Source organism: Hylobates moloch, unplaced genomic scaffold, assembly GCF_009828535.3.
Source record: "Hylobates moloch isolate HMO894 unplaced genomic scaffold, HMol_V3 SCAFFOLD_10, whole genome shotgun sequence".
In the NCBI taxonomy this organism is placed as follows: domain Eukaryota; kingdom Metazoa; phylum Chordata; class Mammalia; order Primates; family Hylobatidae; genus Hylobates; species Hylobates moloch.
In genome coordinates, this window is record NW_026652285.1 from 69858902 (window position 1) to 69883831 (window position 24930).

The 24930-nt window shown below is 38.9% G+C and overlaps 1 protein-coding gene and 1 long non-coding RNA gene across 5 annotated transcripts; one reads left to right on the forward strand and one right to left on the reverse strand.

Moving 5' to 3' along the window:
* XPA (XPA, DNA damage recognition and repair factor) lies at nucleotides 1-24930 on the reverse strand. Of its 4 annotated transcripts, XR_004249888.2 has the most exons (8): nucleotides 24666-24930; nucleotides 21225-21335; nucleotides 17127-17232; nucleotides 14694-14859; nucleotides 12517-12634; nucleotides 9804-10034; nucleotides 857-888; nucleotides 583-668 (listed from the first exon to the last, which is right to left on the reverse strand). XR_004249888.2 is itself a non-coding variant. In XM_032164642.2 (6 exons), exons 1-6 carry the CDS (start codon nucleotides 24835-24837, stop codon nucleotides 520-522), a joined length of 822 nt encoding a protein of 273 aa, XP_032020533.1. In that variant the 5' UTR covers nucleotides 24838-24930; the 3' UTR covers nucleotides 1-519. The 4 variants fall into 4 exon arrangements, 1 of the variants encoding a protein (XP_032020533.1); XR_004249887.2 differs by lacking the exon at nucleotides 857-888 and having other exon boundaries at nucleotides 457-668; XR_009215281.1 differs by lacking the exons at nucleotides 583-668; nucleotides 857-888 and adding an exon at nucleotides 930-1045.
* LOC131384438 (uncharacterized) lies at nucleotides 864-12370 on the forward strand. The gene is made up of 3 exons (XR_009215282.1): nucleotides 864-996; nucleotides 9981-10135; nucleotides 10878-12370. It is a non-coding gene; the product is annotated as an uncharacterized LOC131384438 (long non-coding RNA).

Below are 24930 nucleotides of genomic sequence, written 5' to 3' on the forward strand. Positions count from 1 at the left end.
CTCGTACAACTCAGTGTTTATTTCTGCTATTAGGGCTTTTTCCAGCCGTAGTTCCCCACTGTTTCCACCATCATGGAGACAGAAATCATCCTAAAAAACATGACTAGAACTTGGGATACAGTGGTACACCACCATTGCTATTTGTTTCTTGGTTAAGAATCCAGTTCGGCCTTTGTTGAACCCTTTTCCCTCTACCCCAATCTAGGTTTTGCCTTGGTATCTTGTCCTCAAAATTTATAGCTGACCTACCACTTCTGCACCTACTCTAGCACTCAGCTCCCATCTCTGTTGTAAGAAAGCAATCACAGACATGACATTCTGTACACAACCAGGCCAGGTGACCTTCACTGAAACTTGCTTTTAAGCCATAACATACATAATTATTACTGAAGTATTATTTATACAAGGGTTTCATTTATCTATGAAGATGTTGCATTTTTTTTGAATTTTGAAAAGGACCAATCTAAATTTCCTTTATTTAAATATAAAATTCTATAAAACAGGTCACTGAACTAAAACTCACATCTTTTCATATGTCAGTTCATGGCCACACATAGTACAAGTCTTCCGGTACACATCATCTTCTAGGTTTTCTTCTGGTCCGTACTCATGTTGATGAACAATCGTCTCCCTTTTCCACACGCTGCTTCTTACTGCTCGCCGCAATTCTGAAAAAAAAAAAAAAAAAACATCTTTTCACTGGTGCTATTCAGGTGAATCCAAAAATCCAACTCCATCAAGCTTTCAGCCATGTACATGTGTGTGTGTCTATGTGTATTGAAACCATGTGTAGTTTAGTTTACCCTAATTTTATAACAAAGTTGATTATACAAACTTGACACACTTACTTTCTTACCTCACTAGTTCGGCCTGTGAATCAAGTTGTCACTGGAGCAGTGTGAAACAAGAGATTCAGAAATGGTTATGTGGGTTGGTGGTATGCAAAACAGAACCATATTCAGAAGTGAGTTGAGTAACACAATAGGACACATTCAGGTACGTTTGACTTCAGATAACAGAATGCCACAGTAGGAAAAGGAGTCAGCTGAAATAATTAAGAAAAAGGAGTGTTTTTAAGTTCCTGTGGGGAGCTACGTCAATAAGCATCAAGTCAAGCTTTGCAAGAAAACTAGAAAGTAGAGAACTCTACCACTATGCTGGGTATGTTTTCACCTTAGAAAAAGTGCTTGTGCAATACGACTTCGAAGTTCTTATAAGATGACGGCATTATTTTAGGAGAGGGCTAAAAATAAGAATCACAGACTATTAAGAGCTGGAAAGAACCATAGAGTTTTGATTTTACTTCACTTTATTTTGCAGGTAGGGAAACTGAGCAAAGATAGTTTAACTGTGAAGCCAGGACACTGGTCATATTCTAATGTCTGTAGCTTTTTCTGCTACTTCGTGTCAAAATCATTTTACAAAGAAAATTATATTGGGTTCTTTGAAAGCAACCAAGTAAATCATATTTTAATAAAAAGCAACACTTTACATTTCTATTCTCGCCAGTGATCCACCCAGTTCTTCATTATCTTTGACAGTGGCATTACCTAAGGGAGAGTATGATAGCTGTCTTGTATAATCTCAGCTATAAAAATCAACATACACCAAGTAATCACATATTTTCCCTAATCCATTTTAGATCTATAAATAGTATCAAAATACTACTTGAATCTTATTTTCAGCTTTTATATCATGAGGATGAAAACAGGGCTATGTATAAGGCAGTGTTCTTACCACTTTAAATGCATTTAATCCTCACAACCCTTTAAGGTAGAATTATTCCAGTTTTACAGATGAGAAAACCAAGGCACAGAGAAGTTGTTAAGTTGCCCAAGGTTATATAGTTGATGGATACCTCTAGCCTGAAAAGTACTTCAACATTATTTCAGTGCATATACCTCTAGATAGTTTTTGGTCTGGAAGAAAAAAATGTTCATCCAAACTCTTCATTTCTTTCAGTATGCTCTCATATTCTGAAGACCTTGGTTTTTCTAGATAAAGATCTGGAATGCCCTCCTTCCTTTAAATTTTACCTTAGGATATTTTCTAAATAAAAAGTGATATGCTAACCAGAACTCCACAGGTGCCCTCTGGTTTCAGATAATGTAAGGAAGATGTTGCCTACTTGAATTCTAATACCTGCTTTTCAACTTGGTTCTCACGTAAGACATCTGGCCACCTTATCCCACTGAAAATCCTTCAAAATTTTACTGCAGCGCAATCATGCTAAACTAACTTTTCTGCCTAATTTGAACATTAGGTGTACTTAAAAATAGGTACCAAAGAAAAATTTTCTGAATACTAAAAAAAAATACTTGTAGTAAAAGTCTGTCTGTCTAGCCATAATTGAACCTAAGGTTTTACATTGACTTTGACTTTTTCTCCCCACTCTTCAGCTAGTGTGTCAGGCTATATAATGGTAAGAATAAAGCCATATCTTTAACATTTACTAGACATTCCTGGAAAAACTTGTGCCAGAAAGTAAGAAAGTATTTGGGGCCAGGTGCAATGGCTCATGCCTGTAATCCCAGCACTTTGGGAGGATTACGTGAGCCTGGGAGTTCAAGACCAGCCTGGGCAACACAGTGAAACCCCAATCTCTTTAAAAAAAAAAATTAAAATTAAAAACTTAATTTTTTTTAATTAGCCACGGTGGTATGTGCCTGTAGTCCCAGCTACTCGGGAGGCTGAAGTGGGAGGATCGCTTAAGCCGAGGAGTTTGCGCCTGCAGTGAGCCGTGAATGCACCACTGCACTCCAGCCTAGGTGACAGAGCGAGACTGTCTCAAAGAAAAAAACAACAGAGCATAAGGAAGTATTTAAAAATGGACAGGTTTGGGGTTTTTTTTCACCCTTCTTTCCCTTTCTGAACAATCCAGTCCTATGGAGCAAGTAAGCATCCATAGCAGGGTGAGAGAGCCCAAGAAAAAGGGCTCCCTCCAGAAGAGGAGGCAGCAACAGTAATGAGAATTAGTCACACATAGGGCTTTGATCAAGTCACTATATTAAGGATCATGGGAGCCACCAGGTTTCTCATCATCCAAAACGCCAGTATAAGTAAAACTAAAATGAACCATGAAATTTTAAAACTGGATGTATCAGTGTAAACTCAAAGTTTACATATATTTATAGACAAAGACATAGAAATACAGATACACATGTATTGTACTAGAAAGCAGAAAGGAGTGCTCAAGAAATGATGACATAAGGCTGGGCACGGTGGCTCACGCCTATAATTGGGAGGCCAAGGCAGGTGGATCACTTGAGGTCAGGAGTTCGAGACCAGCTTGGCCAATATGGTGAAACCCCATCTCTACTGAAAACACAGAAAGTAGCTGGACATGGTGGCACATGCCTGTAATCTCAGCTACTTGGGAGGCTGAGACAGGAGCATCGCATGAACCTGGGAGGTGAAGGTTGCAGTGAGCTGAGATGGCGCCACTGCATTCCAACCTGGGTGACAGAGCGAGACTAGGTCTCAAAAGTAAATAAGTAAATAAAAATAAAAAAGTAAGGAAATGACATGTCAAAAGATACAAAAGCTAGTCACTAGGCCAAATCAGACCATTTGAGCAACAAAATAAGGACAGAAATGAACCAAAGCCACTGGAGAAAAACAAATTAATGAATTCATACCAAGAATAAGTAAATGGGGCAAAGGATGCTACAGAATGCTGACTGCCAACTGCTTAAATGCAGAAGGAATGCTGGAATTAGAAGACAGTTCTTATAACCATCATACTAAAGACTGGTTCTAGCAAGAACCATCAATGGATGGACACTAAATCTAGGGGGATACAATTTTTTTTTTTTGCTTATCAAATCAAAATCAGAATCACTACTGAGGGCTGATAGACATCAGTGCCTCCAGATATGAGGCCCTGAGAAAAGCACATCACTTACGTACTGTCCGTGGCCTGAAATGCATACCCTGCATCCAACCAGCAGGACACACCAGAAACTGTCCCAAGTGAGAAGCATGTTTTGAAAGGCAGGGCAGAGAAAAAGAGGGAATCCTCCCTAACACATTTTATGAGGCCAGCATCATCCTGATACCAAAGCCTGGCAGAGACACAACCAAAAAAGAGAATTTCAGACCAATATCCTTGATGAACATTGATGCAAAAATCCTCAATAAAATACTGGCAAACCGAATCCAGCAGTACATCAAAAAGCTTATACACCATGATCAAGTGGGCTTCATCCCTGGGATGCAAGGCTGGTTCAACATACGCAAATCAATAAATGTAATCCAGCATATAAACAGAACCAAAGACAAAAACCACATGATTATCTCAATAGATGCAGAAAAGGCCTTTGACAAAATTCAACAACCCTTCATGCTAAAAACTCTCAATAAATTAGGTATTGATGGGACGTATCTCAAAATAATAAGAGCTATCTATGACAAACCCACAGCCAGTATCATACTGAATGGGCAAAAACTGGAAGCATTCCCTTTGAAAACTGGCACAAGACAGGGATGCCCTCTCTCACCACTCCTATTCAACATAGTGCTGGAAATTCTGGCCAGGGCAATTAGGCAGGAGAAGGAAATAAAAGGTATTCAATTAGGAAAAGAGGAAGTCAAACTGTCCCTGTTTGCAGATGACATGATTATATATCTAGAAAACCCCATTGTCTCAGCCCAAAATCTCCTTAAGCTGATTAGCAACTTCAGCAAAGTCTCAGGATACAAAATCAATGTACAAAAATCACAAGCATTCTTGTACACCAATCACAGACAAACAGCCAAATCATGAGTGAACTCCCATTCACAATTGCTTCAAAGAGAATCAAATACCTAGGAATCCAACTTACAAGGGATGTGAAGGACCTCTTCAAGGAGAACTACAAACCACTGCTCAATGAAATAAAAGAGGATACAAACAAATGGAAGAACATTCCATGCTCATGGGTTGGAAGAATCAATATCGTGAAAATGGCCATACTGCCCAAGGTAATTTATAGATTCAGTGCCATCCCCATCAAGCTACCAATGACTTTCTTCACAGAATTGGAAAAAACTACTTTAAAGTTCATATGGAACCAAAAAAGAGCCCGCATTGCCAAGTCAATCCTAAGCCAAAAGAACAAAGCTGGAGGCATCACCCTACCTGACTTCAAACTATACTACAAGGCAACAGTAACCAAAACAGCATGGTACTGGTACCACAACAGAGACATAGATCAATGGAACAGAACAGAGCCCTCAGAAATAATGCCGCATATCTACAACTATCTGATCTTTGACAAACCTGACAAAAACAAGCAATGGGGAAAGGATTCCCTATTTAATAAATGGTGCTGGGAAAACTGGCTAGCCATATGTAGAAAGCTGAAACTGGATCCCTTCCTTACACCTTACACAAAAATTAATTTAAGATGGATTAAAGACTTACATGTTAGACCTAAAACCATAAAAACCCTAGAAGAAAACCTAGGCAATACCATTCAGGACATAGGCATGGGCAAGGACTTCATGTCTAAAACACCAAAAGCAATGGCAACAAAAGCCAAAATTGACAAATGGGATCTAATTAAACTAAAGAGCTTCTGCACAGCAAAAGAAACTACCATCAGAGTGAACAGGCAACCTACAGAATGGGAGAAAATTTTTGCAACCTACTCGTCTGACAAAGGGCTAATATCCAGAATCTACAATGAACTCAAACAAATTTACAAGAAAAAAACAAACAACCCCATCAAAAAGTGGGCGAAGGACATGAACAGACACTTCTCAAAAGAAGACATTTATGCAGCCAAAAAACACATGAAGAAATGCTCATCATCACTGGCCATCAGAGAAATGCAAATCAAAACCACAATGAGATACCATCTCACACCAGTTAGAATGGTGATCATTAAAAAGTCAGGAAACAACAGGTGCTGGAGAGGATGTGGAGAAATAGGAACACTTTTACACTGTTGGTGGGACTGTAAACTAGTTCAACCATTGTGGAAGTCAGTGTGGCGATTCTTCAGGGATCTAGAACTAGAAATACCATTTGACCCAGCCATCCCATTACTGGGTATATACCCAAAGGACTATAAATCATGCTGCTATAAAGACACATGCACACGTATGTTTGTTGCGGCACTATTCACAATAGCAAAGACTTGGAACCAACCCAAATGTCCAACAACAATAGACTGGATTAAGAAAATGTGGCACATATACACCATGGAATACTATGCAGCCATAAAAAATGATGAGTTCATGTCCTTTGTAGGGACATGGATGAAACTGGAAAACATCATTCTCAGTAAACTATCGCAAGGACAAAAAACCAAACACCGCATGTTCTCACTCACAGGTGGGAATTGAACAGTGAGAACTCATGGACACAGGAAGGGGAACATCACACTCCGGGGACTGTTGTGGGGTGGGAGGAGGGGGGAGGGACAGCATTAGGAGATATACCTAATGCTAAATGACGAGTTAATGGGTGCAGCAAACCAACATGGCACATGGATACATATGTAACAAACCTGCACATTGTGCACATGTACCCTAAAACCTAAAGTATAATAAAAAAATATAAAAAAAAGGCAGGGCAGGGGAAGCAGACTTTTCTTCAAAAATGTCAATGTCATAAAAAAATAAGAGCTGTGTAAATATCCCAGAAAAGTTTAGAAAGACTTGGTACCTAAAGCCAATACCCAATCCTAGACTGGATTCTGTTCCAGAAAGGAATTACTAAAAATAACATTAGATCAACTAACAAAACTAGAATATGGAGGGCAGATTAGACATAAATACTAAATCAATGTTAAATTTACTCAAGTTAACAATATACTTTGGTTATGTAACAAAATATATACCTATTAGAAAATATACACTGTAATATTTATGGGTAAAGGGTGGTGATGTATACAACTTAGTCTTAAATGGTTTGGAAAAAAATACTGTGTATGTATAGAAAGAGCATGCAAATGATGATGCAAATAGCATAAAGTGTTAACAGTAGGTAATCTGGATAAAAGATATATGAGTGGCCCTTTGTATTATTATCCTTGCAATTTTTTATAAGTTTGAAATTATTTCCAAACAAAATAGTTTAGAAAGACAGGAGCTAGCCTGAAGGGGATTCTACTGGCCAAATTTTGGACAATTTCAACACCAAAATGAATCATGACTGGAATGGACTATAATACATTGACTTCAGAATAAGAAACAATGAGTCTAGCTGATGCTTACAAAAATATCAGTTTTTAGGAGAAGAAAAGCTCTTCTTTCCAAAAGCCAAACAACAATTACAGAAAGTGACAGAAATAGAAAATCACCATTTATATCCACCATAATAACTAAAGTAAGACTCAGCCCTGTGTACTAAAACCACTGAGTGAAAGGTAAGGAATCAGATATTCACATAGTATTAGATTTCTCACTAATTACAAAGGATAAAGGGTACCTTTACAATGGAAAAACCTGGCAGACACCATCTTAACGAAGCAGTCAAACTACCACTCCCTTAAAAGAGAGAGCTGGTACCATGTGTCTACTGATACATGCTCAAACACAACACCTTGAAAGTATTTCTACCAAAAACATTCGACCTGAGTCTAACTGAGGAAACATGCAGCTAACAAATCTGAATGGAGGGACACACTGAACAGCAGCTGGCCTGGGCACTGCAAAATGTCAATGTCGTGAAAGACAAAAAAGGCCGAGGGACTAGTTTAAAAGCAGCTATCAATATGCATCATCCTTGAGTAACACCTGGATCCAACAAAAAGCTGTAAAGGACACCAAAAGAACTGGGGAATATTAAATTATACACAAGATGGCAGCATTATATTAATGCTAAATTTCTTGAGTATGATCATTGTTCTTTAGCTATGTAGAAGAACACCATTGTTTTTTGTTTTTTTTTGAGACAGAGTTTCACTCTTGTTGCCCAGGCTGGAGTGCAATGGCGGGATCTCAGCTCACTGCAACCTCCACTTCCCAGGTTCAAGCAATTCTCTTGCCTCAGCCTCCTGAGTAGCTGCGACTACAGGCACACACCACTATGCCCAGCTAATTTTTGTATTTTTAGTAGAGACAAGGTTTCACCATGTTGGCCAGGCTGGTCTCAAACTCCTGGCCTCAGGTGATCAGCCTCCCGAAGTGCTGGGATTATAGGCGTGAGCCGCTGCTCTCAGCCAAATGCCATTGTTCTGAGGAGAAACATGCTGAAGTGTTTATAAGAATCACAATGTCTGCAACTTAAATGGCTTGGCAAAATATGTGTATGTGAAAGAAAAAGTAAATATGGCAAATGTCAACATCAGGTAAATAAAAAAAATTTAAGATTAATACTTTTTTCACATTACTTCATTTAACAACTTAAAACTTAGGAAAGCAGAAATCAACTACCTACTGCTGAGAATGAGAAGGAGGTAGTTTTAAAAACAAGGTAAGGCTTTAGAAGACTGAAAAAAGGTCTGTAGGTCTGAAATCGACTTTGGGGGAGCTGAGGAAACCTGGGGTGGGTGCAGGTCCTACGCAGTGCCGAAGGCCTAATTGAAGCTGGAGACAAAACAGTGGTTTACCATGTTCCAACCTCCTAGTTCCATTGGCCTAGAATTTCACAATGCTGGAAGCTATTAACTAAGGACTGCCTTTCATGGAAATTTATAACAATTTTCAATGTAACCAGTCTTGTTACTGATATATTCAGGGACTGCTTATACTTTTTACGCACAAAAAAATTCTCCTAAATCCTTTTTTAAATGAAAATGTTATTATATGCCAATCTAAAACTTGTATTCAGTTTAACCTCTTGGTTTTGCAAAAGAGGTGGTCTGTATTCATGGAAACCCAGTGCTGCTTCTGAGGTAAACTTAAAAGACAACTAGCTGAGAGATAAGATACTTCTAAATACTTTATGGTAGGGCAGTAAGTATTAACTCATGGTGCCCCTTGTTAACAGAAGGAAAAAAAATTATAAGGAAAAGACACAATGACAATATGATGTTTAGTCCTCCATAAACTAAAGCAGAGTAACAGAGAACTGAGTCTCCCAAACTCTCTTGAGAGATGACTCCAGAGTCATATATATAACCACAAGCCTACAATGTACAATGTCCACAAACTTGGGGCCCCCATAAGAGATTTCTTACCTACCTCTTTTGGGAGGAAAGTACATAGTAATAAATAATGAAAATGAATTTATTTTCCTTTTTTTAGAAGGGTAACCTCTACCAGTACTGAATAAGAGAAAGCTGGTATAACTAAAGAAATGCCTCATCTCTACCTTATTTATAGACATGCAAACCCAAAACGTTCTGTACATTTGAACCAGCTGAACATTCCCATCTAATATTAAGGCCAGTGCACCCTGAAGTTTTGAAATCAAAATTGATTTCTATAATCTATAACTGATTTCTGTAATGTATAACAGTCCTCTCTTTCACACTCAAGATGCCTGTTCACTACTTTATCCTTAAGGCTCTCCTTGGTACTGGAAGAGAGGAAGGACTGGTATAGGGCATTGAAAAGATTAAAAGGCCAAATTCAAAAGGACTCTTTCCAAATACTCTCAATCGGTCCTTTGAATATTTTGATACAGAGTTTTCACACCAGTTAAAAAAACTGAACAGCAGTTTCTGCCTTCTTGTATCTAAAATCTGTAACAATTTGAATTCACTAACAAGAAAACACTTTCTTGTCTTTCACCTTATTTTTATCTATCTATCTATCTATCCATACCTTATACTATTTAAACTGTAAAATTCTTTTTGGTAGTAAGATCAATTCTCAAACTGCTAAAATAGAAGATCATATTCTCAAAGCAGGTAAATATAATCTCTTACCTTCCCATAAAGAAGTAAACTGTGTCAGCTTCTTTGTGGATCAAAATCAGAAGACCAAGAGGAACCAGGTTCCAATTTCTTTTCAACTAAAATACTTTTAGACTTGCTTTTATTCCTCTCTGTTCTGAGCCTTCTGAGAAAACTGTACAGTAAGCTCCTTGTGTCTAATCTCTACAGTGTCTACTCCAATCTCAGCCCTTTGTGGCCTATTCAGGATGGCGGGAACAACCTCTAAAGTAAATCAACAAGAAGCCATAATTAAAGAAGGCATCACACTGACCTCTCTGCACATTAAACACCAGAAGACAGTGGAGTAATGTTACAGAACTTAGGTATTCATATGCACAAAAGCAGAAAAACATTTCTATTTACAGAGACTTGGAAAATATATCACTCACGTAACCACTTTGGAAAATTTCCTCAAAAGACATGCTTCATTCAAATAGGAAGCAAACTGAAAAAAGAAACCAGACCCAAGAGGTCTAACTCTATGAAAAACTTCAGGGCAAGTTCAAACTCTTCAAAAATAGGACAATTGACAGTAGCTTATCTGGTGATTAACAGCAGCAATTTAATGTAATGAGAAAAAAAGCTAATTAAAGTTTATATTTCTTTAAAAAGTAATACCAGTGAAAACTAAATCTTTAAGAGTTCTGTTCATACTAATAATATATATGCCACATAGAATTCTTATAAAAAAAAAGCATGTGATGAAATGGATGCCATCATCTTTTAATCTGGTTGTCAAATTACAGGAATTTAGTTACCATTAGATGACACTGTGACCAAATTACAGAATTAGTATCTAAGAAAGTACAGACAGCCCTCGTTTTGAAAAATATTTCATCACTTTGCAGATACAGGTTTTTAATTAATACTTATTATTTTATCCATATATTATTATCTGCGCCAAAATACCACCTGGAAATGGTTTAAGGAGGCAGCAAAGAGTTGAGTTGAGGTGATTTCAGGTAGCTGGAGTTAACAAAAAACCCTAGGCTAGTATATAACTAATCTATAACTGTCCTCCCTTTCACACCTCTTAAAATGCCTTTTCACTACTTTATCTTTCAGGGTTCTCCTTGCTACTGCAGAGGAAGGAATGGTGTAAAGCACTGAAAAGATTAAAGGGCCAAATTCATCAGAACTCTCCAAATCCTCTCAATATAGCAGTGGCTAATTTTGGGAAGGTTCTTTAATGAAATGCTTTTACATGGCACAGCTTATTACAGGAAACCTCTCTACAAAGCCATGAATGTGTGCCTTACCTTGTGATTCAGGAATTGCTAAGTAACTACATAAAAAGATGTGTATAAGGATGTTGATCATGGAGTTGCTTAACTTCGTGTCAAATAGTGCTTCCATTTTTATTTTTAAAAAAATTTCAGGATTTTAGGACAGAAAAGAAGAGGAAGAGCAAAAATTAAAATGTTGCTGATGATTGTCTCTGAGTAGGAAAATCATGCGATAAGAGCTCTTTGTAATTCTCTAACTTTTCTGCACTGTAACTGAATTACACTTGTAATGACAAAGGAAAAACAAATCCTCACAATGAGAAGGGTTACAACAACTTGTGTTCCTCACAACAAGGAAGGCTTACATTCAATTTTTGGTTTTGCTTTTTTGTTTTTAAGACATCTGACCTTATCTTATTCATTCTCCAAAACCACTTATGAATCCTAAAAACATAAGCAAAATTATATGGATAGGACATTCACTTTCAATGAATTAATTTAGTATATAAAACTGAATATATACATAAAGTATGTGTTATCTCTACACACTGTACACTACAGTGGGATTCTGCATAATTACTGCATGAAGAACATGTACGTTTCCTTTTTTAAGACTCTTTTAGGGATTCTGTGGTAGAGCAGAAAGTGACCTCTGTGCTCCCGCAGCACCTCACGTTCATCACTATCATGGTACCTAGCACACTTGCACGATTTTAAGTTTCTCTCCTGACAAACTCTGACTCCAGAATTTATGTTAGCACAGTGCCTGGCACACAGTTGACACTTAGTAAATACTGGATGCATTGATGGATGGATGGATGGATGAAAAGACAGACAGACTTAACAGACATACATACCTGGATGGATAACAAGGACAGATTAATGCAGAGATAGATGGACAAGGGAATGCATGCAAAGGCAGATGCATGGATAGAGAAATGACTACTTCATGGAGACTTTCAGTCAAAAAAGGCTGCTTCCAGTCCCAACTCTGCCAATAACTATCTATGTAACAAGTCACTCCACCTTTCTGGGTCTTTTGGTAATATATAAAATAAAAGTTCCTTCTAGCTGCTGAATTAGATGACTAAGACTTAGGGCATGGCTTTTCATTTTAAGCAATTAGAGGGGATTGTTGGTAGGTGGGTTTTTTATAACACTGTTGATCATACTTAAGATTTAATTGATGCCAAATCCTTGACTAGTGATACCACTCCTGATCCTTACATTGTTCCTATATAAAAACACGATTCACTTTAAGATGATGATGTACATGCTTTTCAGAAATGTCGTACTGTGAGGTTTGAGCTGAGTGCCTTGAAGACCAACATACTGAGGGCAAACTTTAAGTCATTTTTTTCAGCCTCCAAAAAACACATTCCAATCTATTGGTGACATTAAACAGGAAGAATCTAGCTAAAGGCTTTTTGCAAAATGGTAAAACACAATCCTTCATGATATAAAATGTGGCCATCTACCTTTTACTTTTTTATCAAATTTCTTCTGTTTCATTTTTTCTCGGTTTTCCTGTCGGACTTCCTTTGCTTCTTCTAATGCTTCTTGACTACCCCAAACTTCAAGAGACCTCTTCACAATCTACAACACAAAATCCATATTTAAATAAGTTGTGATTCAGACTTGCAAAATATGATAAAGTTATAACTGTCAAATCCACAGGTACCAAAGAATGATCTAACTCAAGTATAAATTTAGAAATACTTATTAGAAATTTAAAGATTTTAAATATTAATGATCAGAAACAACTCTAATAAAACATCTATCTAAACCTATGAAACTGTCAGTAAACGTATGCTGAAGTAGATTATAAATAGAAAAGTTGTCCTCTGACTGTATTGTCACAGGAATCAAAAGTACATGTGGTCAGTGAGTTTGATCAACTGTGGTGGGCTCACCAAAGAAACAGTTTGTTGACAGATTAGCCACATCAGACCTAAATATGAAGTCATCTCCAAAAATCTCCAACCATAGGAAATTACCAATTACTACTACTCATCTCCTTCAAGATCAATAACTGTCTCTATCGACTTGACTTCTGATCTGCAGGATATATATTTTTTAAAATTTTGGTACCAAAATGATGTAAAAAGTCTTCATTCTACTTTTAAAACTTTATATTATATACCTTTACTCTTTATAGTATTTACTCACATTTTAGGAGAATTTACACACTAAGAATTATGCTCAGGATACCTCTAACAATATGTTAAAAGGACCATAATATTAATCAGTGTAGCCAAACTCAAATTTCTTAACATAATCAAGTGATATACTCATATTTCATATATTTTGAGACATCACGTTTTCCACAATTTAACATCCCTGAAAATGCTGCATCACCAATGTACTTAATGGTACTTTAACAACTCTGAGTCAAAAAGTGGTGCAGAAGAATTGGACTCTGAATGTAAAGTTTAGGAATACCTTCATAAGTCTTTTGCACTTGCATTTTCCCTTTTATGTGTGCAAAAGTCTTGATATATGACAAAAAACTACAATAAAGTCTAATGGCACTATTTCACCAAGTATAAAATAAAAGCATCAAGCGATAAGAAAGCGTATGTTGATTTAATCAGCGGCATTTAAAAATATTTAATGGTACATAAAACAATAGTGAATGTTCTAATCAACAGAATCTTATATTAGTATTTAATGAAATTCAGTACAAGTTTTGTTTTACAATATGGCTTCTTAATTTTATTTGGAGATATGGGATTTTCTAGTATAGTATATATTCAAACTGTGCTCTAAAGCAATGCCTCCCAATATTTTTAAGCTAACAGCCCAAAAAGAATATTACAATATTTGTACCACTCTGAGGTAGATACAAGAGGCTGCTTGTGACTCAAAGAAACTGGCCTGGGCACTAGCAGTCCTAGCCACTAAGTGGATCACCATCTTGGCACACCTGTAACCCATCTGCAGCAAGTGGAGTTGAGAAGATCTGCTCCGAGATTACAGAGCTATATGGACACTCGCTAGCATTCCAGATGGGTAGAGTTAGATTTTAGGTATTTATGAAATTCCTGAAATTTTTCTTTTTTTTAATATTTCTTTTTTGGTGGGAGACGGAGGTGAAAGAGGGTAAGGAAACGAGGCCTGACTCCCATTCCAACCTTTTTTAGTTTCCAAATTGTACTCTTAACATCACCCAATAGCAACAGGTTTGTTTCAAAGTGCCATATTAGAAGCAAAATGAGGCCAGGTGTGGCAGCTCATGCCTGTAATCCCAGCACTTTGCGAGGCCGAAGCAGGAGGATCACTTGAGCCCTGGAGTTTGAGACCAGCCTGGGCAATATGGTAAAACCCCATCTCTACAAAAAATACAAAAAACTAGCCAGGTGCTACTCAGAAGGCTGAGTTACCTGAGCCCAGAAGGTCAAGGCTGCAGTGAGCCGTGATCTCACCACTGCACTCCAGCCTGAGTGACAGAGTGAGACCTTATTGTTTAAAAAAAAAAAAAAAAAAGCAAAATGAGAAAACATGTTATTAAATGTCATTATACATGACTGTGAAGCATATGCAAAGCTAGGGAAAAGAGTTTTTTCACACTCTGTAAGCAAAAACCAAACTAATTATGACTAGTTTATTAAGACTTTACCAGAGTTAAAGATAATAAATACAACTTATTAGAGACCTGTAACTTTAAGTAGAGTTTCATATCACCCCATTGTGAATGATGTGGATTCTTCTTCACAATAAATTTAAGAGGTGGCTCTCTTTTTTCTAAATCACAGTCTTTCAGAAGATATTCTTGTTTTGCCTCTGTTTTAGTTATAAGCTTGTGTTTATCATCAGCATCTCTGAAAACAGATTAAGTCCATTATATAAATTAGTTATTTTAAATAAGCTAAGTTTGCAAACAGCCCAGCAACTTAGGGGCACACACAGCAAAAAGGACATATAAAATACTTTTTCCTGCAACTCTCATGGTTAAGTTAGCAACATAAGAATTCTAACAGAAAAATACTTTATCTTTTACTTATTCTGATGTTACATTATCTAGAGAAGAAAACATTCCTAGCAAAGGGAACGGCAAGGGAAAAGCCTCTAGGGCAGGGGTGTATTTTGCAAAGAGAGCTTACAGCAAGAGGACCAGTGTAACCAGAAGACCTGAAGTAAGCGATGGTGAGGAGTGGTGGGAGATACAGTCAGAGACAGTCAGGGCCTTGCAAGCAATGGTGAAGACAATGGTTAGAAACCACTAGAAGGTTTTGAGCAAAATACTATATGAAAAGGAGACCCTAGGGGTGCGGAAGGGGTAATGGGGGAGAGATCAGTTAGAACACTACTGCAGTAGTCCAGGCCAAGAGTTGATGGTGGCCTAGACTAAGGCAGCAGTGGGAGAGGATGAGATGCCGATGGATTCAGGATATGGTTTGAACCTAGAGCCAAACAGGTTTGGAATTAATACACACAGGAGAGTGGAGACACAGCCAGTGAATGAAGCTGGCTTTATTGAAATAGTAAACACTAAAGAGCAGGTACAGGTCAGGGAGGGGAGAAATCAAAGGTTCTATCAGAGGATTCTATCACAAAAACATAAAAGTTAAAACTGGGAAGAGCTATACGAAAGCTAAATAATTCAGAAGTATAAACTAACAGGAGACATGTAGACTATATGGTACTATCATCTTTGACAATGTTGAAAAAGAATGGAGGACTGTGTTCCTGATTATGATTAAACATAAAAGTGTAATGTTTCCAGACTTTTCAAGGTGTGGCAGGACCACGTTCCTTTCTGGAGGCACTAGGTAAGAATCCATCTCCTTGCCTTTTCTAGTTTCTAGAGGCCACCTGCATTCCTGAACTCATGACCCCCTCCTTACACTTTCACAGCCAGTGATGATGGCTTCTCACATTGCATCACTCACTTTTTCACTAATCGCATGTCCCTCTGACTCTCAGCTTCCCTCTTCCACTTCTAAGAAAGCTCATGTGCTTGTATTTGGTCTACCTGGATAACCCAGGATAATCTCCCCATCTCGAGGTCTTTAACCTGAATCATATCTGCAAAGTCCCTTTGCTATGGCAAGGTAATATATTCACAACTTCCTTTAAACTGGTACAACAGTTGCTTCCATTTTCTCTTGGAAATAAAATTATATGTAGTGTTTCAGTTCCCAAAAGCTATACTGGCCCTTAAGGAGAATGACGACAATACTGTGGACTTTAACCACTGTGTCGGTGGGAAATGAGTTTGTAATCTATAGTTCCAACTGGGGTGCCAGAGCATTCCCAGCCATATATCTGATCATGAGACCAGGGACCACATCTCCCTCTCTATCTACCGAGGATTCCGCTCAGCAACAAGCCAATCATGATGGCTCCCAATGTCTGCAGCAGGGACTCTGAAAGGGCAGGTCCTTCAGGCAGGTGAGGAGTTGATTTAGGACTGTAGGGACAAAGTAAGCACAAGGAACAGGTAACAGGGCCAACTAAGATTCCAAGATAGGACCTTCAGTGTGCAAAAGATATCAACACAGCATTTGGCTGAGTAAACAGTAGCGATAGGAGAACCACGTGAAGTGAGAAAGGTTATTCTGGGTGACATAAAAAAAGGATAAAGTCTAGAAGAAGAAAAAGAATGGAAGAATATAGTTTTTCCTCATCTATTCTCTTTATGAGGGTAGCCAAAAGTGAATGAAAAAGGTATTCTGAGCTACTGTCCTCTCACTGAAGGCCCCACTCCTCTGACCAAGATGTAACCCATCCTGGAATAATTAAGAAATAGAGGGATCATTAGGGCTGGGTGAAGAGAAGGGTTAGCAGCCTGCTACTGAGAGATGTTAAAAAACAAAAACAAAAAAACTCAGGCCAGCAGAAAAAGAAAAGGAAATTTCTATGGCAGAACCATTGGCATCCTTCCTATTTTATGGGGTATATCATAAGCTTTAATAAGCACAGATTTACTGCATTTGGCAAAATAGAAACCATAGAAATTTTAGGAAACACCCAAAATAAAATTCATAATTACTAAGAAAATATCAAATCCAAACAGATATAACTTGTTTTGCGCTAAACCTACACATAAACATTAGCAATTAAGAACACTATCTAAAATAAGTACCTGCAGTTATCACAAGTTGGCAAATCAAAGTGGTTCATAAGATAAGAATCCATAAATTCTTTCCCACATTCTTCACATATTACATAATCAAATTCCATAACAGGTCCTAAGAAAAGGAAAATGAACTCTTTAATAAAGTTTCCTTTTTTATGACTAGAAAAATACATTTTCCTCTATTTTATTAGCTTATCATGTATGTTATGCCTGACATAAATACATTTAAGTAAAAGATAAAATGTTTATTAAAAAAAAAAAAGAGGAAAAAGAAAAGGAAGTAACATAAAGAAAAAAACCTAGCAAGTCCACAAGTATTTCTGAATCCCAGCCATGTGCAAGGTACTTTGTTAGTGCTACATTGCAGTTATAAGAAACGACCACAGACTGAGTGACTTAAAACAACACACATTTATTATCACACATATCTCTAGTTTATTCTGACATGGGTCTCAGTAGGCTAAAATCAAGGTGTTGGCAGGGCTGTGTTCCTTTCTGGAGGCTCTAGGCAAGAATCCATCTCCTTGCCTTTTCCAGCTTCTACAGGCTGCCTGCATTCCTTGACTCATGACCCCTTTTCCTCCATCTTCACAGCCAGCAATGGTGGCTTCTCACATGGCATCACTCACTTCTTCCATAATCACATGTCCCTCTGACTCTCGGCTTTCCTCTTCTACTTTTTTTGTTTTTTTGAAATGGAGTCTTGCTCTGCCGCCCAGGCTGGAGTGCAGTGGCACGATCTCTGCTCAGTGTAACCTCCACCTCTCAGGTTCAAGCGATTCTCCTGCCTTAGCCTCCCAAGTAGCTGGGATTACAGGTGCACACCACCATGCCCGGATAATTTTTGTTTTTGTTTTGTTTTGTTTTTTGAGATGGAATCTCGCTCTGTTGCTCAGGTTTTAGTGCAGTGGCGCAATCTCGGCTCACTGCAACCTCCATCTCCTGGGTTCAAGCGATTCCCCTGCCTCAGCCTCCCAAGTAGGTGGGATTATAGGCACACACCACCATGCCTGGTTAATTTTTGTATTTTCAGTAGAGATGGGGTTTCACCATGTTGGCCAGGCTGGTCTCGATCTCCTGACCTCCTGATCCACCCACGTTGGCCTCCCAAAGTGCTGGGATTACAGGCAGGAGCCACTGCACCCGGCCCTAATTTTTGTATTTTCAGTAGAGACAGAGTTTTGCCATGTTGGCCAGGTTGGTCTTGAACTCCTGACCTCAGGTGATCCACCTGCCTTGGCCTCCCAAAGTGCTGGGATTACAGGCGTGAGCCACCGTGCCCGGCCCCTCTTCCACTTTTAAGGAAACTTGTGTGCTTACATTGGGTCTACCTGAATAACCCAAGATATTCTCCCCATCTCAAGGTCTTTAACCTTAATCATATCTGCAAAGTCCTTTTTGCTATGATAAGGATAATATATTCACAGGTTCCAGAGTGATTAAGGCATGGACATCTCTGGGGGCCATTATTCTGCCTACCACAGCACTGCTGAAAGTACAAAAGAGATGAGTCCCAGAGTGGTAGGGCGAAAAGGGATCTGCTTACAGACAGGGCACCAACATTACACAGGAAAGAGCAATAAACAGCATGGTAATAGAAGAGAGACAACAACAGAATTCACTTCCATATGGAAAAAATTTTTTCTCCCTCCATTCTACCCCCATCAGCAAAGCAAATAGCTTCTTCATCTGTCTCACCTTGTGGATTATAAACTCCTTGAGGAGAGAGGCTGTATTCAGCCATGTATCCTCAACTCCCAGCACAGAAAAACCACTCTAGGTAAGGTAAATCTAGATTATTTAAGGACTTCAAATGCCTAGCTAAGGAACTTAATCCTGTAAGAACTGTTTCTCCCAGCAAGTCTTTAAATTTTACTAGTAAGGCTGGCACAGTGGCTCACAACTATAATCCCAGCACTTTGAGAGGTCAAGGTGGGTGGATCACTTGAGTCCAGGAGTTCGAGACCAGCCTGGTCAACATGGCAAGGCCCTGTCTCTACAAAAAAAATACAAAAATTAGCCAGGTGTCAATTAGCTGGGCGTGGTGGTTGGCACCTGTAATTCCAGCTACTCTGGAGGCTGAGGCAGGAGAATCGCTTGTGCCCAGGAGGTGGGGGTTGCAGCAAGCCAAGATTGTGCCACTGCACTCCAGCCTGGGCAACAAGAGTGAAACTCCGTTTCAAAAACAAAAACAAAAAAAATTAGCCAGGCGTGGTAGTGTGTGCCTGTAGTCCCAGCTACTTGGGAGGCTGAGGTAAGAGAATCGCTTAAACCCAGGAGGTGGAGGTTGCAGTAAGCCAAGATCACGCCACTGCACTCCAGGCTGGTGACAGAGCAAGGCTCTTTCTAAATAAATAAACATATATATGTAAATAAATAAATTTTACTAAGAAGTCTTTAGGCTGAATGCTCCAACTCTCAGAACTGCCACAATTTCCAACAAGAAGAAAAAAGGAGTTGTCGGCCAGGTGCAGTGGCTCACGCTTGTAATCCCAGCACTTTGGGAGGCCGAGGAGGGTGGATCACCTGAGATTGGGTGCTCGAGACCAGCTGACCAACATGGAGAAACCCCGTCTCTACTAAAAATACAAAATTAGCTGGGCCTGGTGGTGCATGCCTATAATCCCAGCTACTCGGGAGGCTAAGGCAGGAGAATCGCTTGAACCCAGGAGGCAGAGGTTGCGGTGAGCCAAGATCGCACCATTGCACTCCAGCCTGGGCAACAAGAGTGAAACTCCGTCTCAAAGAAAAAAAAAAAAGAAAAGGGGAATTGTCATTATGTCATTAATTGTTTGTTTCAAAATATTCCTATCACTGCCTTCCCTTACCTCCTTCGTTATAACACACTAATCTCCAAACTTTAAGAAAAAAAACAAACAATCATACTTCTTTTGTAGAATATTAGAGAAGCATATCTATAGACAAAAGGAAAACTAAAAATTTTGGAACAAGGCTAGTGATAGTCAAAGTGGTATCTTTGAAAAATTTACCAGGATGCGTTAGAATGAAGAGAAACTGTGGCAGAAATACCAATTAGGAAGTTATTACATAGCATTATTAATCAAAACATTTAAAATGTGCAGTTTTTTAATTTAAAATATTCTTTATAATGGGAATTCCTAAATAAACACAATGATAATTTTCAAACTGTCACTCCCTTTTACATTTACCACTCAGAAACTGGCAGTCGACCATAAGCAAGAGTTGTGTAATTATTTCATTATATATTACAATGTAATAATAATGGAAATAAAGTACACAATAAAATATAATGTGCTTCAATCATCCTGAAACCATCCCCAGCCACCCCCCAACCCCACCCCGGGTTTTGTCTTCCACAAAACCAGTCCCTGATGTAAATAAAAACAAATATTTTAATCCTTCAAGTCTCAGCTTCTGCAAACAACAGTATAGACACACATAGATCAGAGCAGGGCAACCACCTTCATTGATGAATGCACAACAGTTCTGTAGCTGCAACTAAAGACTGGAATAGGTTTCTTTTTTTTTTTTTTTTTTAAAAAAAGCTGTTATATTGCACTGTTGGCTGCCAAACTTATGAACAAATAAAGTGTTTCTATCTTTTTCCCAAAGAGTGTGAAAGTACCCTCACTGTGAAGATATGTATACATATAAGTGATTTACCAAAGCATTAACCTTAGATCATAGTTACACCCTTCTTTTTATACTGGTCTGTCTATCTTATACTTTGTAAGCTGCTTTCTTTCTCCACAGATAAATAAAAGAATGTCCTAAATGTTATCTCTTGGATTCTGGTGCCTCATTTCAGCCTATCAAGATAATTTTGAGTATTTATTCTACCAATCAATACACTGGCTAACCCTGCCTATTATAAAGCAACAGAGAGCATCAACCCCTAAGCACATCAGCCACAAGTTAAATAATCATTTCCATATGCATGGCTGTTTCTTTGATTTTTTTTTTAATCTACTAGCAAAACTGCCAAACTTTATCACTTTTATAAAGATAATGTACTCACTGATTAAAGTAGTTGTGGCATTATTTAGCATCACTTTGCATAAAACTATGCATGTTACTCAAAATAACCAATCTAGATACTTATTTTTGAAAAACTCACTTTACCTGGTTGATGAACAACTTTTCCAATTTTCTGTTCTTCTTCTTCTTCCTCTTCTAAAATGAAGCCTCCTCCTGTGTCAGTTATCTTTGGGGCTGCTTTTACATTAGCCATGCCTACAAAAGTAAGTAAAAGCAGTCAACAATTGAAGTAGGTAAGCCCGTATGTTACCTTGTTCATAAACAGAAAATTCCTTTGAATTCAATATATCTCAAACAACACAAGGATGTCCATAATCACTACTTCTATTCAACATTATACTGAAGGTCCCAGCTAGTCCAACAGAGCAAGAAAACCAAAAAGGCATAAAGGATGAAAAAAAAGAAGTAAAACAGCATCTATTCACAGATGATGTAATTATGTGTGTAAAATATCCACAAGAATCTACAATTAGAATTAAGAAATAACAACCTAGGAAGAGATGTGTAAAACCTCTGCCCTGAAAACTACAAAACACTAAGAGAAATCAAAGAGGACTTAAATGGAGAAATATACTGTGTATGGATTTTAAGCCTCAATATTATAAAAACGTCAATTCTTCACAAATTTATCTAAAGATTCAAGGTGATCTCAACCAGAACTCCAGCAGTGGGGTGCGTTGTGTGTGTGTGTGTGTGCGCACAGCGTGTGCACCTGGAAATTTCCATTTCATATTTTGGGCCATGGTTGACTGTGGGTAACTAAAGCCACAGAAAGTGAAACTCTGGAAAAGGGAGGACTAACGCATGCATATCTGACAAAGGACTCACATTCAGAATACATAATAAAATCCTCTAAGTCAGTAAAAGACAAAAAACCCAACTTTTAAAAACAGGCAAAAGATTTGAATAGGCACTTCACGAATGAGGATATCCAAACGGCCAAAAAGCACATGAAAAGGTTCTCATTATCTCTAATCATTGGGAAAATACAAATTAAAACCATAATGAAGTATCATTACACTCTCACCAGAATGTCTACAATGAAAAAGACTGACAATAACAAGTGTGAGGATGTGGAGCAACCAGAACTGCCATACATTGCTGGTGAGATTGGAAACTGATATAATCACTGTTTGGCAATATCTACTAAAGCTTAACATAACTACACCTCTCCTATGACCCAGCAATTCCATCTCCAGGCATATACACAAGAGAAGTGAGTGTGTATGTCCACTAAAATACATAAGAATGTGTACAGAGGTTTCATTCATAACAGTCCCAAAGTGGAAACAACCCAAATAGCCACCAAAAGGAAAAAATTGTGGCATAATACAAAAGAATCTATACAACATCTAAACACACAAACTACCAGTGCATGCAACAAAATGTGTGAATCTCTCAGATACTATGTTGCGCAAAAAAAGCCAGATACTGTAAGACTCAATGTACATGAAGTTTGGAAATAGGTAATACCAATCAAATGGTCAGAAGAGTATTACTTCTGAGAGTAGAGAGTGGACACCGACTAGGAAGGCGCAATAGGAAAAACTTCTAAGGTTCTGGAAGTGTACGTGTCTTGATCACTATGGTGTTTACACAAGCATTCACATAGGTAAAATTCAGATGAGTACATTTTACAGTATGTTACACCTCCATTTTTAAAAATAAGACAGATTTAATATGTTTTATTCTGCTAGAGTCACTCCCCTTCTCTGGCCTCAATTTCTCCCTCTATTAAATGAAAGGATTAGATTATAAGCTTGTTTCCACCGTTAATAGCAATTCTCACACTATAATGCCTGTTCATCTCTCTGTATCCCTTCATTAGACTGAGTGCCTTTACCTGTATACTTCTGACAAATAGTAAACATTCCATGAGTACCAACTGGATGGATAGAAATGAATGAACCTACCAGAATATGTAATATAAATAGCAAAGTAAATGAATGGAATGACAGTAAACACAATGGGAATTAACAAGAGGGAAAGCTGGAGTACTCGAGCCCATGACTTGAGCAGGATCCTAAACAATGCTAACTCATGCCCAAAACAAAGTCCAATTTCTCTCTGCTGCTATGCCTTGCTGTTTCCCCAGGACCTCAGCACCACTCTTCGTATTCTAAGCAAGTCTTTCAGTCTTTCATGGCATATGTCATGGCACACAGAGAAAAAGAAAATTGTATAGTACCATGAAATAAAAGTGTCACAAAGATAAAAATCTCAGCACTTACCTAACTCTTGAAACACAGTGGGTTGCACCCAATGCTACAATACAGTTCAGTTCTTGGGGAACTGCCTAAGAAATCTTAAAGAATGTTCATTCTACCTTGCTTCCCATGATCAAAAGTTTAATTTAATGTCAGTTTTTGCTATTTTGCACCTTCCGTTCCACAGCCATGTCGTAGATCTGGAAACCTTTATGGAATCATGACTATGAATTAATCAGTGCAAGTCAACTTTTTGCCTGACTCTAGCGTGCCTCAAGTTTAGAAAGGAATAAAAGGTAACCACTATAAAGTAGAAAGGATGAGACCAGTACCATCAAAAGTAGCTGGAATTTGCAGTTTCGGTGTTAGTATGAATATCAAGACATGCTGCCAGCCTCAGACTCTTCTCACTCTCACTACATCTGGCTGATAAAAAAGAGTAATACAGCTCTAAACTGTGCTCGACACAGGGCAGTATAGAGCTTTAGGAACACATGTACTTCATGTTATAGAGGTAGTCCTGAAGAACTGCCAGTCAACCAAACTATATTTCAAGTATCCTGGAAAAAATTATTAGTTGACCCCAGTGGCAAATTCTATAAAAGAATAATCTGCAATGAGAGATCAGCCCTTAATTTACTTCAATCAATAAACACGTTTTGAGCATCTAGTTTTTGCCAAGATGTAGAGGTCACATGTCCAAGAAATAGACTCATGGAATCTATGGATTAGAATCTTAAAGGTTTACTATCCAGTCCCTTCTTCTGATTGCTGAATCTCCTCTCCTCCACATAAGTAAGGGTTCTTCCAGTTCCTATTTGAGAGCTTCTAGGAACGGGAAGCTCATGAGAAGCAATCCACTGCACTTTTGGCAACTCTAATTGTTGAAAGCTCTCCCTAACAAACACCAAGATCTGCCTCTTCCATCAACTAGTTCTAGGTATATAGGCCAGAATCAAGAACTAGTCTAACTCCTCTTTCCGGGACAGCTGAGGCCCTGACACCTGGCAGTAGCTGACACCTCCCGGCGGGGGCGGCTGCATCCCCAAACGAAAAATCGAAGCTGAGCAGCCGAGGTGCAGCGAAGAAGGCCCGGGGCTGGGGGTCAGCAGGCCCGGGTGCGACCGCGGAACGCTCTGTGGTCGTGGACAGGCCGCTTTGAAAAGGCGGCTGGGCGGATTCCCTCCCCGAGGAGGGGGGAATCTGCACACAGACGCCAGCGGAGTTGACGCGAGCCCCGGGACTCCGCTTGCAAGAGCCAGTCTGGGGACCGGGGAGGCGGGGAGAAGGAAGCAGCAAGCGCCGCCGCGGCCCAAACCTCCAGTAGCCGCAGCCGCCGTCGCCGAGTAGGGCCGGGCAGCCAGCCGGGCCTGGCGCAGCATCAATGCCCGCTGCCGCTTCCGCTCGATACTCGCCCGCACCGAGGCAGGCAGCTCGGCGAGTTGCTCTAAAGCCGCCGCCTCCGGCAAAGCCCGGTCGGCCGCCGCCATCTCCGACCCACTCCGAGGACTTAGCTCCCAGCTCCACGCACGCGCACTGCACGCCGAGGCGAGCCAGCCACCCTGCACCGCCTCTGCGCTCCC

Excerpts from the sequence above, each read along its gene's own strand:
- XPA (XM_032164642.2), bottom strand. The coding sequence starts at position 24,837 with ATGGCGGCGGCCGACCGGGCTTTGCCGGAGGCGGCGGCTTTAGAGCAA. Across the intron at positions 17,233-21,224 it reads AAAAGTTGTTCATCAACCAG|GACCTGTTATGGAATTTGAT; the intron begins GTAAAGTGAGTT and ends TCCTTTTCTTAG. Across the intron at positions 12,635-14,693 it reads AACTCTACTTAAAGTTACAG|ATTGTGAAGAGGTCTCTTGA; the intron begins GTCTCTAATAAG and ends TTTGTGTTGTAG.